This window comes from Genypterus blacodes, unplaced genomic scaffold, assembly GCF_046128005.1.
Source record: "Genypterus blacodes isolate CSIRO-AG114 ecotype Tasmania unplaced genomic scaffold, CSIRO-AGI_Gbla_v1 ptg000032l_1, whole genome shotgun sequence".
Classification (NCBI taxonomy): domain Eukaryota; kingdom Metazoa; phylum Chordata; class Actinopteri; order Ophidiiformes; family Ophidiidae; genus Genypterus; species Genypterus blacodes.
The window spans coordinates 6,458,293-6,470,463 of NW_027466845.1; the positions used below are offsets into that span (position 1 = coordinate 6,458,293).

General features: G+C 44.2%; 2 protein-coding genes across 7 annotated transcripts in view; both read left to right on the top strand.

Annotated features, from left to right (window-relative positions):
• schip1 (schwannomin interacting protein 1) overlaps nucleotides 1-5,662 on the top strand; it is a 153,426-nt gene extending 147,764 nt beyond the window's left edge. For all 6 annotated transcript variants that reach the window (XM_076146392.1, XM_076146391.1, XM_076146393.1 and 3 more), the window contains 4 exons: nucleotides 249-446; nucleotides 3,315-3,438; nucleotides 4,418-4,511; nucleotides 4,604-5,662. In XM_076146392.1, coding sequence (XP_076002507.1) covers nucleotides 249-446; nucleotides 3,315-3,438; nucleotides 4,418-4,511; nucleotides 4,604-4,655 — 468 coding nt within the window. In that variant the 3' untranslated portion in view covers nucleotides 4,656-5,662. The remainder of the gene's footprint in view (nucleotides 1-248; nucleotides 447-3,314; nucleotides 3,439-4,417; nucleotides 4,512-4,603) is intronic.
• A 2,252-nt stretch (nucleotides 5,663-7,914) lies between these two features.
• Nucleotides 7,915-10,560, top strand: il12a (interleukin 12a). Its single transcript, XM_076146302.1, has 7 exons — nucleotides 7,915-7,933; nucleotides 8,066-8,235; nucleotides 8,478-8,570; nucleotides 8,747-8,788; nucleotides 8,873-9,016; nucleotides 9,456-9,500; nucleotides 10,159-10,560. The coding sequence occupies exons 1-7, from the start codon at nucleotides 7,915-7,917 to the stop codon at nucleotides 10,297-10,299; spliced, it is 654 nt and encodes a 217-aa protein (XP_076002417.1). The 3' UTR covers nucleotides 10,300-10,560.
• The last annotated feature ends 1,611 nt before the right edge of the window (nucleotides 10,561-12,171 follow it).

Consider the following 12,171-nt stretch of genomic DNA (forward strand, 5'->3'; position numbering starts at 1 on the left):
GATGAAACAATACATAAAGATGTGACTCTAAGAACTCAATACTTCTGTGAACGGTGTAATCATTTCTCTCTGCTGAAGTTAGAGGTGCAAGATCTGTGTGGTTCAAAGTCAATCTGGGATTTGAATTTTATGAGCTCGAAAGTCTAAGTCATGCATCTCAAATTCACACACTCCCAAAACACCAAGAACACACACTTAAATCTCTCTTACCCCCCCTTCCCTCCCTCTCCTCTTTCCTCCCTTTGCAGTCCAAGCAGAGTTCGTCCTACTCAGACAGGGACACCACGGAAGACGACTCGGAGTCCCTGGAGGACATGGACTTTGTGAGTCGACAGAAGAAGCTGCAGGCTGAGGCTAAGCTGGCCCTGGCTATGGCCAAACCCATGGCCAAGATGCAGGTTGAGGTGGAGAAACAGAACCGCAAGAAGTCCCCAGTGGCCGACCTGGTGAGTCACGACTCCATCTACATCTGATATCAACCCTTTAAATGCTTTTAAAATGGGTTGCTGGTTTCATACGACGAAGATTAGGACTCAGCCACACGGATATGCTGAGAATCTGATGAAGCAACATGTGATTTGATGAACTGCTGTCAGTGACTAAAGCTATATTTACCCGTACAGTCCTGTTATTCAAATGGAAAACACAACTGCTGATGTCGTCATTCTGTTTGCATGAGAAAGCTGCGGCATCTGTCGTCACCACAGCGGAGCGCCGACCTTCAACACAGGCGGCGGCAAAAAAACATTACATCACATTACAATCATTTGGCAGATGCTTTTATCCAAAGCGACTTACATTACATTAGCACCCTTCGTAGAGGGGAGAGCAATTGAGGGTTCGGTGCCTTGCTCAGGGGCACCTCGGCAAGCAGAAGCACTACCCACTGAGCCACTGCCTCCCTAAACATCAAGTTTACGAGAAGTCAAATCTGCTGAGTTGTAGATTGAGGAGCGGGCGGATCCATTTTCCAGATGTTTCATCGTCACATGAGCGACTTTATTTAGCCGTTACGTGCAGCAGGAAGTGTCGTGACATTCACCACAAAACACATGACGGAGTTTAATATTTAACTCAGGCGTTAAGTTTTTGGTGGTGTGAGGATTCGGGCGTTAAAGGTTTTATTTATCTTATTGTTCAAAACGAATCTTCATCTGAATTTGATTCCTCCGCACGTTGTTTCCTCCTTTGAGAACTTTCCGTGGTCGTTTACAGTAAAGAAGCTGATGTAGTGGCGAGCACCTACAGCTTCCAGGAACAGAGAGAGAGTGTGTGTGTGTGTGTGTGTGTGTGTGTGTAAACAAGCTGCTGTTAATGTGCTAGACGCAGTTAGTCAGTCTGTTACTCACACAACATGAGTTTAGGCGTGTGGATGGAATGTCGGCTCCACATGAGCGTCACGTTAGAGCTGAACTCATCCTACATGTTCTGCTGTGACACGATGACATCGCAGGAACCACCGCCACTTCTCCCAAACTCCTCCTCTGCATCGGGCTTCAGAGGAAGGGAAGGGATGTCGAGCGCCTTCATCACTATTTCATGTGTTTTTATCTGCTTCAATGCTTCACTCTCTCTCTCTCACACACACACAAGCACACACACACGCTTATCTCCCTGGAACCTTTTACTGATTCAGAGTAGAGAGCGATTCATCCATGATTCATAGAGCGGAGAGCTTTGACTGAGGTGTTTAGGGACGTAACAGTGCTCAGCAGGCAGAAGACATCACTGTCACTGCACAACACCGAGAACATTATGGTGCAATCAGGCTGCAGCAACACACACACACACACACACACACACACACACACACACACACACACACACTGTCCAGAATATCTACCATAGAACAACCCGTCCACCATGACAGAGTTTAAGTGACTTCACCTCTCTGGTTGCGTTGACATTCACACATTTGTCTGCTCACCAAATCATGACGTCATGCCTTTTTCATTTGTATTTGACATATTTCTTTATTTTGGGGCATTGTTTACCCACACTGAAACTGTGGTCACGGTTGTAAACAGTCGTAAATGCGTTACCTCACTTATTCATAGGTCAGGCTCGGTATTCTTCCTCATTCTCACGCTGAGTCACAACTGTAGCACTGAAACCCCACAGAGTAGTTTGTCCTCTGAGTTGGTATTATGATTAATCTGCCACAGAAACTCACAGATCAGTCAGCAGATGCAACCCCTAGCACACGCTCTGCCACCTCATATCGTCCCTTCCACCCTCTACTCTCTCTCTCTATCTCTCTCACACACACACACACACACACACATATGTGGTCCTCATAGCCTCATACACAGCTGAGTAGTTGCCAATGTGAAACTGAAAGTGAAAGGGTGGTGATTAACCAAAAAAGGAGACACACACCCACACAAGTACACCCGGTGGCACACACCAGGAAGGAGAGCAATCGCACGCACACCTTACAGATTGTTGTGACAGAAAAAGGAGGAGGAGGATGGAGAGAGAGAGAAGGAGTGTCGGAGGGAAGCGAAAAGGGTGTGGTGCAGAAGGGAATGTCTGCTAAACCGAAAGTAAACAGAGATAAGAAAAGAATGGGTTTTCCTTTATGCGGGCGCACACACACACACACACACACACACACACACACACACACACACACACACACACACACACACACACTGCATGCAAAACGTTCCTGTGCTAGGTGAGATTCTATAAATTTAGCAGCACCACTGCCCTCTGCTGGACAGTCACAACCTCACACACTCACTGAGTTCACAGATGTTGGAAGTGAAGCCTCAAATGTGCACAGAGCGCCTCAGAGTGTGTGGTCGTCATGGTGTTGTCATGTGTTCTATATTTCGCAAGAGAAATGCGACACATTAAAAGACAAATCTGCTTTAATCTGCAAGATACTTTTGGAAATAATTCTGGTTCTATCACTAACACCCGACCCACCGCCACCACAGAGGTTCGTTTCCCGGTAGCGGCGCCTCCAGCTTGGTCATGTGTCCTACAGGATCCTGGGGGCTGTCCACTTCATTTTGGGAAATAAAGGGGAAGAAATCAGGAAAATATAGGTTTCAGATCCCAAAAAACCCCCCAACACATTCAGATAGGATTCATCTGGGGAAGTTCTTTCCTCTTGTGAGTCTTTTAGGACAAAAAACATGTGTATATTAATGTATAGTTTGGTTAAACTGTGATGCTCTGATACAGACTAGAGAAAGACATTATAATAATTTAATGTAACTGACACGTTTCCGCTCTGTCTCTCTGTGTCTCTCTCCGTGTGTGTGTGTGTGTGTGTGTGTGTGTGTGTGTTCGTTCACCCGCAGCTCCCGCACATGCCCCACATCAAAGAGTGTCTAATGAAAAGAAGCCTGAAGCCCACCGACCTGAGGGACATGACACTGGGACAGCTGCAGGTCATCGTCAACGACCTCCACTCGCAGATTGAGAGTGAGTTGACTGTACACACAAACGCACACACACAAACACACACATACTGTCACTGACCACTACTTTCATTTGTAGAAATGAGCAAAAGGGGGAAACACAAGCCCATGCTGACCTGTACCCTTTGCAGTGGATGTGAAAGTACTTTTATGTGCTTGTCAATTCACAGAACTGCAGCAGTGAGCAGCTTCCCCACTGTTTACTGTTAGTGCACTGAGCGCACCATTGACCATGGCACTTGGGCATGAATTAGCTCATGTTTTACCGTTTCAAAGGCTCCAGAAATCCCCATGACTCCAAAGTCAAGCGTGGTCTTACCTACCAAACAGATTTTCCCCTTTCGAAAGGACTCATGATGATGTTTGATCATTTTCTTGACGAACAACAGAGGAGAATATGCGGAAGGTTTACAGCACAATGGGCGGAAGAATGTGTGTGTTAGTCAAACTGGGTTATCAGGGAGTTTTATCAGAATGCAGGGTGAACTAAGATCAACACCACTAGATATCAATTTACACTTATGGTAGATTTAATCCATATAAAAACACCCTGTGATCCTAAATTACACCTTTTACCCTGCATGAACACGCAGGAAATGCTGATTTATCAACACACACTGGTGTCTGAGACCATAGATCAAATTTAGAAGTAAGTCAGTAAAAGATAAAGATCCCTGGTTTGTGTGTTTTTGTTTGATTTTAATAAACACACTGTTAAATATTGATGAATTACATGTTGTGGTAGTTGTAGTTGTACTTATTCATATTTAGATCACAGATTTCAGTTTGAATTCTGTCTGTAGAAGGCAGAGAAAAGGGGCCCGGATGAGCCCAGTGGCCCCCAAAGTCACTGCATCCGCCCCTGGCTGTACATATACATATACAGTACATACAACCTCAAACATACAATAACTGTCTTCTTTTGTGTTTCTTCCTCTTCTCCTGTATTCTTTGAACCCGTCTCGCTGCCCTCAACGCTGCAGGTCTGAACGAGGAACTGGTACAGTTGCTTCTGATCCGAGATGAGCTACACATGGAGCAGGACGCCATGCTGGTGGACATAGAGGACCTCACCAGGTACAAGGAGCACACACACACACACAAACATACACACACAAACACACACACTTTCGTGCCTTGAAGTCTCACACTCCGTTTCTCCTCCTCAGGCACGCTGAGAGCCAGCAGAAACATTTGGCCGAGAAGACCCTGTCCAAATAAAGATCCCCCCGCCCGCTTCGCCCCGTTCCCCCTCTGCCAAATCCAAGCAAACCCCCCCCAAGCCAGACTTGACCCTAAAGCCCCCGTCTACCCCCCCCCACCTCCCCTCTCCTGCTGCTCCACCTCTGCCCCTCTCCATCCAAAGCCTGTCCACTTGTCCCGGGTATTTAGCTCCTTGTCTCCCGCGTCCGTTCCCACTTTCCTGTCCCACCTGCTGATTCCAGTGGCGGCGGCGGCAGCACAGAAGAAGCCACCGGCCCCCCAGCCCACCCCTCTATCATTCGCTTTTGTGGCTTCATCCTGGGCAGTAAAGAATCAGGGGGAGGCGCACTTCCACTTCCTGGGAGGTAGACAATAGAGGGAACTGATTGCTTGTCGTCATGGATACCTTCCTGTCCCCCCGTCCCCCCCGTCCCCACGGCTTCCTGTGCAGTGATCGGCCTTGCTTCGCTGTTGTTTCTTTTTTCTTTTGCTTTTTTAACTTTCTACATTCGCCACTAAATTGTAATTGTCAAACGCAAAAATTGTGGGGGTGGGGGGGGTTTAAAAAAAAGTAAAACATTAGTGAAAATTAAAGTAGAAGGTGAGTAACGAGAAAAAAGAAACAGCACTGTAAAAAAAACAAAAAAAACGACAAAAAACGACGAGAAAGGAACGTCTTCAGAGCATTTTAAGTTGGACGGTGAATTTTAAAGTATTTCAGAGTTCAACCTGTTTTTATTCTGCACAAATGGTAGTTTTCAACTGAGAAAAAAAGTTTATTTGAAGGTGCTAAAAGAGTGTAAAGGAAACATGCCTGCCTTGTAGTGGAGTCGTAGCTTTTTGGTAAAACACGTTCACCCTGATTGCTCTTCAACATTTTGTGAATGTTGATTTTCCGACACGAGTCATTTTAAATGAGTAAGTGTGTGAATATCGTTTTCATCCTATTGTATTCAGAAAGTTTATTTGAGGGAAGAGATGTTTATGTACAGATATGTAAAATAAAGAATAAACTTTGTTTCATATATTGCTGGTTTGTGGTGCAGGTGGTTTACACTTTGATGTTTCACGCCATCTTCCTCTTTCTGATGAAGCCTTGGATATGTGATGCCGCCTGAAACTGACATTACACTCAGGCTGACTCACAAGCCACTCTCTCACTCTGCTGCCTCATCACACACACTCTCTTGTGGGTTTTCAAAAGAAAAATGTTTCAGGGCAACAGTTCAGTTGAGTTGGGTTTAGTTTGCCTGCTGGAATATGAATGTAACTCCTTAAACTGACACCGGATGACGTTCATAACACTCACTTTGCCTCTGATTGGGTGTTTTGTTTAGTGTCGTGTTTGCTTGTCTGTTATCTCAAACAGGTTTAGACTCCATCCAGGGAAGAAGCATGAAGTTTTGGTCCCAGTGGGCCTGACGGTGGTGCTGTCAATGCCACTTCTCCATCATTTTAAATGTTCTACAAAACACCTCTTTTGTACTTTTGCTATAATATAAGATCAGTTGTCCTCTTGTTTCACTATTTAATAGGCTGCCAGAGTTGAGTGGGCGTTTGTCATTCATCACAAAGTGCCGAATCTCATGAATGAACGTCAGAACTAAACTTGGAGGACGCACACGCTCACTGTGTTTGCAAAATATTTAATATCAATCGATCTGAAAAGTTTAATTTTGTCAACAACTTTGAAACTAGACAACTTACACTCAAGATCAAGACTTAGATCCCAATTTTTACTTCCAGTTCCTTCTTAATCCCAGTGAGGAAGAGGGTAGAGGGGGGAGGGGGAAGGTGGCCCCTTGCTGGCATTCACCCTGAGCCCTCAATCAACGAAGTCCCCCCCCCCCCCCCGACTTATAAGAACAGCATATGGATACCCTTCATTCGTGATGAAGGGTAAATGTGGTTGATCATACCTGTAAATGTGCCATCAGTTCTATATTACTGAGGGGTTTTGTAATGAATAGCATGTTATTTCTCTGTTGGTCATCTGATCATATTGTTATGGAGCAATGGTAAGTTTCACTCTTTCATTACCTTGTGGTGGAGCTAAAAGAAAGGCCAGGAAACTCCTCAGTCAAGCCTTCACTCAGTGCTGCAGTATCAGGGGGCTGCACTTCCTCTCAGAGGCACTCCAACACAACACGGAGCTTTTGTCCCGAAAACACAGGCTGAAAGGTGAACACGTGCGGTGTGTTTGTGTCGTCGTGTTTTTTCTTCTTAAAAAGCATCCGAATGACTAATGGGATTAATTTCACTGCAATGAAATTTTCCACTAATGGTGCAGGTATGAGTGTGTGTGGTGGCCTCACTGTGGCTGCATGACAAAACACTTTCATTCAACTGTCACAGAGACTAAATGTGGAATAGTGGGGCATTCCTCACTCCATTGCACAGGAGATGTGAGGCTAGGTAACATTTAGTTTGGGCAATTTCTCACATGGGAAAAACTGAATGACATCATCTCAATAACACATCAACTGTATACTCCATAAAGTCAAAGAGAAAGACCTTAAGATCGTAGAATTGTACAAAGGTTTGAGTCCAGCTGTGAAACGCTCAAGTCCCATTTGATATTTTTTCAAAAAGTACAAAATATTCTGGTCTGCACCTGATCAGCACTAAAACACACACAAGCCACACCACCTCCCACTTTGTGCTGTCAATGAAGGGACTTTTAAAAACATTTTAACGCATTCTGCTTTGGAATCTGTGTCAAAATACTGAAAACCACACACACACACACACACACAACCACACACAGCTGACATCACGAGGAGACGGAAAATGTCCAAGGAAATGAGCCCAAATCCCCACCAAATACCACTTAAATCTGCGAAAACAAACCAACATACAAGCAAAGCAACCATGACCTCATTCTATGCAAATGAGCCTGGAGCCTAAATCCCTTCACCTAAAACACATCCCCGGATCGGTCCCTCTGTGTGTGTGAGTTTTAACCCCGGAGCTGCTTTCGCTAGGTCGTGAAACGCGCGGAGGGACTTCCTCTCTCGGTTTTGGAAGAATAAGAAGAACGAGCAGGAGGAGGAAGAGGAAGAGGAGGAGGAGAAGAAGCTGCACCACGCGCGTGCACATAGCGACGCGGAAATTACACGCCGATGACGTTATAGTTTCTGTTTCGCTCAGTGAGCCGCTGCCGGTGAGCTGCAGGTCGGGTAAAGGGAATCCCCTCCCCGCCGGGTAGTAAACATATAAATCCAACACAAGGACGTAACAACAACACACACACTCTCACACACAGTTCCGATCAGTGATGGCAAACTTTACTGTCTGTAAGTCTGAACAATCCGCTTGAAAACCTCTTTAATTCTGGAACTGTCACGGGGGATCGAACCCGCGATTTGACGTGTTGCGTTGCGTTCACTGCTTATTGGTTTTTTTTGTGTTTGTTTTTGAATTTGCAGATGTGGCCAGTTGCACGCTGCTGTTGCTGTCATGCTTTTGCCGCACGGCCCCAGCGGTACCGGTGCCGGTACCGGCGGGCCCGGAGCTCAGCCTGAGCGCGGAGAGGTGCGCACGGTGCTCCGTGCTGCTCAACACGCTGCTGAGCCGCGTCACGCTTATCCTCCAGAACGTGAGTAACATTAACATAACAAGCTGGAATACTGTCGTGTGCTCCGGGAGTCCTGGGAATGTTTTGGGGAAAAGACGTGAGAATATTTAATCGTCTTGAAACTAGAAAACAATGAAGATATTTACATTTCGTTTAAATCCTTCGGTGTGGCAGTAACGTGAAGGTTTCTTATTACACCGCGGAAAAGTGATTTACATCCACATCTATTCGTAAATCATCCATTATTCTGCTTTTCTCTTTAGAATGTGTTTTGTCAGGACAACAACACTGAGAGCATGAACAGCAGGATGAACAGTCAAGCTGACACGGTGCAGGCCTGCACACCCACTCTACAGGTGAGAGACCGGATGGAGGAATGAGCGATATGAAGCATAGATCCTGTCTAATGATTTCATTTAACAAGATATTAATAATTGAAAAAAAAAATAAGCGTGAAAAGTTTTGGGAACCACTGGTTGGACCAAATTTGTCCAACAGAATTCTCATCTTTATTAAATGTTTGACCCTCTAGAATTCCAGTTGCATGGCTCAGAGGAGTTCACCGTTCAGTGAGGTGAGTGACTGAATGAAGCCTCTGTGAATGTGTCAGTCCCAAAGCAAAGGCAGTCTGACTGATCAGTCCATCATGTCCTCACAGAGTCAGTGTGTGGAGAACATCATGAAGGACCTGACACACTACGCTGCTGCCTTCCACTCTTACCTCAACCACCCCATGAGAAGTCCAGATGTGGAGGAGCCACCGCTACGCCAAACACTGGAGACCATCCAGAGTCTGAGAGAGGTGAGTGTGTGGAGGTTGGGAAAGAGCGTGTGAGAGAGAGATAGAGAGTGAGAGAGATGGGCAGAGAGGGAGAGAGAGAGAGATGGGGAGAGAGACACGGTAAGAGAGAGTGAGAGAGAAAGACACAGAAAGAGGGAGAAAGTGAGAGAAAGAGAAGAGACAGAATGGGAGAGAGAGAGAGAATGCGTGAGATGGAGAGAAAGAGAGCGAGAGAGTGAGAGAGAAAGAGGGAGAGCCAGAAAGACAGACAGGGAGAGACTGCAAGAGAGAGAGAGGAAGAAAGAGAGTGTGTGTGAGAGAGATAGGGGGGAGATGGGGAGAGAGAGAGAGAGAGAGACAGAGAGAGAGAGAGAGAGAGAGAGAGAGAGAGAGAGAGAGAAAAGTCTCCTGTTATATCACATTTGCACATTCCCTCACTCATCTTCCTTCATTCACACAGAGCTGCTCCCTGGTGCCCATTAAGGAGCCACCTTCTTCCTCAGAGGTATTTTAGTTTTTTATGTCTTATTTTGGTTTGTTCCCTTTGTTTCCTCACCGCTCAGACTTAGGTTTTATGAGCTCCTCTAATCTTAGCGAGGGCTGTGACCTTTGTACGATGTCCACTTCCAAAGTTATTGGCAAATCTATTGTTGTTGCATTGGCGACACCATCAGGTCGATTGATTCTCTTACTTTTTTGACATATAGTCCAAGTTTGGTTACAGTTTTTCATAAATGAGCAACAGTCCCTCAACTGTGGCAGCCAACTATAGAGACATGATGAGAAAGTGCCTAAAGACAAAAAGAAAACTTTTCTATGGGATAAAGTCTATGATGAGAAAAAATTGTAGAAGAATATTTTGAAAGAAAAATTTTGAAATGGCAGAAAGTGGTTATGTGAGCCAAGGAATCAGTGGAAAAAAGAAGAATGATTCAAAAACTATGAGTCAAAATGTAAAAGTTGTAATAACAGCGCCACCGTCTGGCCAACCAACACAAACATTAGTTAGTTTGCATTGAACCTGCCCATCAGGTTTCATTCAAATGAGTTCATAACTTCCAAGTGAAAGTACACAACCTCTTAAATGTGTGTTTGCTCAGGACACGGTGCGTGTGTGTGTGTGTGTGTTTCTGAAGTTGTTCCATCTCTGTCCGTCCCTTTAGGAAAACACACCGCACTTGTGGGGAAGCAACACCTTCGGTAACAGGTATGAGATGTGTAAGCTGATGAAGGGCTTCCACATGCGCACCATCACCATCAACAGAGCGATGGGCTACATTGCCTCAGGAGAACACAGGAAGTGACACCCCTGCTCTTCATCCTCATCATCATCATTTAAATCCATACCACCATTATCATGCCTGTCTATTTAATCACCTACACAACTGAACTAGCCTTTATCTTCCTTCACTACCGACCAAGTAGAATGTAGAAGCCTTTGAGCTCACTGGAGGCCATGTTGGCCAGATTTAACAAGTATGAATGTATTGTGTTTTTAATGACATGTATGAATGTATTATGTTTTTAAGTATTTATTGAGATCTATTTATTGAACTTATTTATTTGGTGGCCTATGATGTTATTTATTATTTATAATAAAGTATTTATTGCAGCATCAGAATGAAGTGGAAGTATTTTTGAATGATGTGATGCTCATAAACATGGGAATTCCAGGTCAAAGGTTGTGGGTTCAGGCCCAACGGTGGCTTTGAATGCAGCTGTGGTGCTGACTCGGGCCTTTCTCAGAGAGTTTGCGTCTACTGTAGGTTTCACCCCACCCCCAAGGATGTACAAGTATAAAAATCTTCTGCAGCTGTGACTGGGCTCTTTAGTGAGTTTAGCATGGGGGGACTTAAGAGAAAGAGAAGAAGAATAAAGACACACACACACACACAGATCTTTCCTTAAACAAAAGTTTATTCATCATTTCATCAGTCAACATTCGCTTCTTCTCTTACTTCAATTTTTTCTCAAGACCTCAGAGGGATTCAAACCTGAAATATCAAACAAGTGCAACAAGAATGGAATGAATGTTTATCATTTGACAGTCGTCAGTCTTTGTGTCTGTAGTTACCTATTTTATCCACCAGAGACCGCCAGAGCTCTATTTGATCATAGGTAGGAGGTATAGGTCACTTTCATCAAATTGTTTTCTAGTAACTAAACGGATGTGCTTATAAACAAATTTGCAATCGTGTCATATTTTATTGTTATATATGCACTTTGTTGTGTTTTTTACTTGGTGTGTTTGATCTAAATGCGTAACGAGATGAAGAGTACGGAGATTTACTCCGCTGGGGCATTGTGGCATCATGCTATTGTTTGAGCTTTGAGTTTCTTGTCACTGCTCTTTATTTTTGGTAAATTGTATGTTAGTGACGCTGTTAAATACTGAAGCCCTCTGATATTCAAATACTTAATACTGTAAACGATAATAGTGTCGGGTTAAGATGGTTTCTTCCGTGGGAACTAGTTTCGATCGGCAGACAGAATGGTACGTCAGTAAAAAGCTGCACCATCTCTGACTATAGTAACTGGTAATGGTAGCACCTGGCAGTGGAGATACCATGTACTATACGCCGTCTGCGTTGCTTATGATAGTACTGAATAAGAGGTTGGTTCGTATATAGAGCATACTTTACATTTCCTTGAATGATGAAAACCGTTTTGGTGGCCTCCATCATCATGACAAACCGGAGTGCTGAGCGTCGTCACCGAATTTGTCTGACCGATAGCTGATCTGTTCAAACTACTTCTTACACAATCTCACTGTGCAACCTCTTTGCAACTTTTGTGCATTTCATGTTATTCTAATATATGATATAACACATCCGACTCGTTGGTATATACTCTGTGTTGTGTTCTGATTTTAAATTCCAGAGTATATATATTTAAAATATATAAACGATGTGTTTGTTTTACGTGTCAACCGCGGATCAACAGCAGTTTAAACAGATATTGACGTGTTTCTGCTCTGGCGACTCCCAGAGGAAAAGGAGCGAACTGCATCATAAAGTCATTGACCAACGATTTTTGTGTTAGTTATGTTGACTTATAGTGTCAGTCGTATTTTATGTCAGCGACCGTTTTCACTAACAAAAACGAGACAATAACTAAATCAAAATTCATTTGCGATAACTATGAAATATCTAGACATTTTCAACGAATAAAAACGA

Coding starts and splice junctions, on each gene's coding strand:
- il12a (XM_076146302.1), top strand. Junction 8,236..8,477: donor TCACGCTTATCCTCCAGAAC/GTGAGTAACATT, acceptor TTTTCTCTTTAG/AATGTGTTTTGTCAGGACAA. Junction 9,017..9,455: donor CCATCCAGAGTCTGAGAGAG/GTGAGTGTGTGG, acceptor TCATTCACACAG/AGCTGCTCCCTGGTGCCCAT.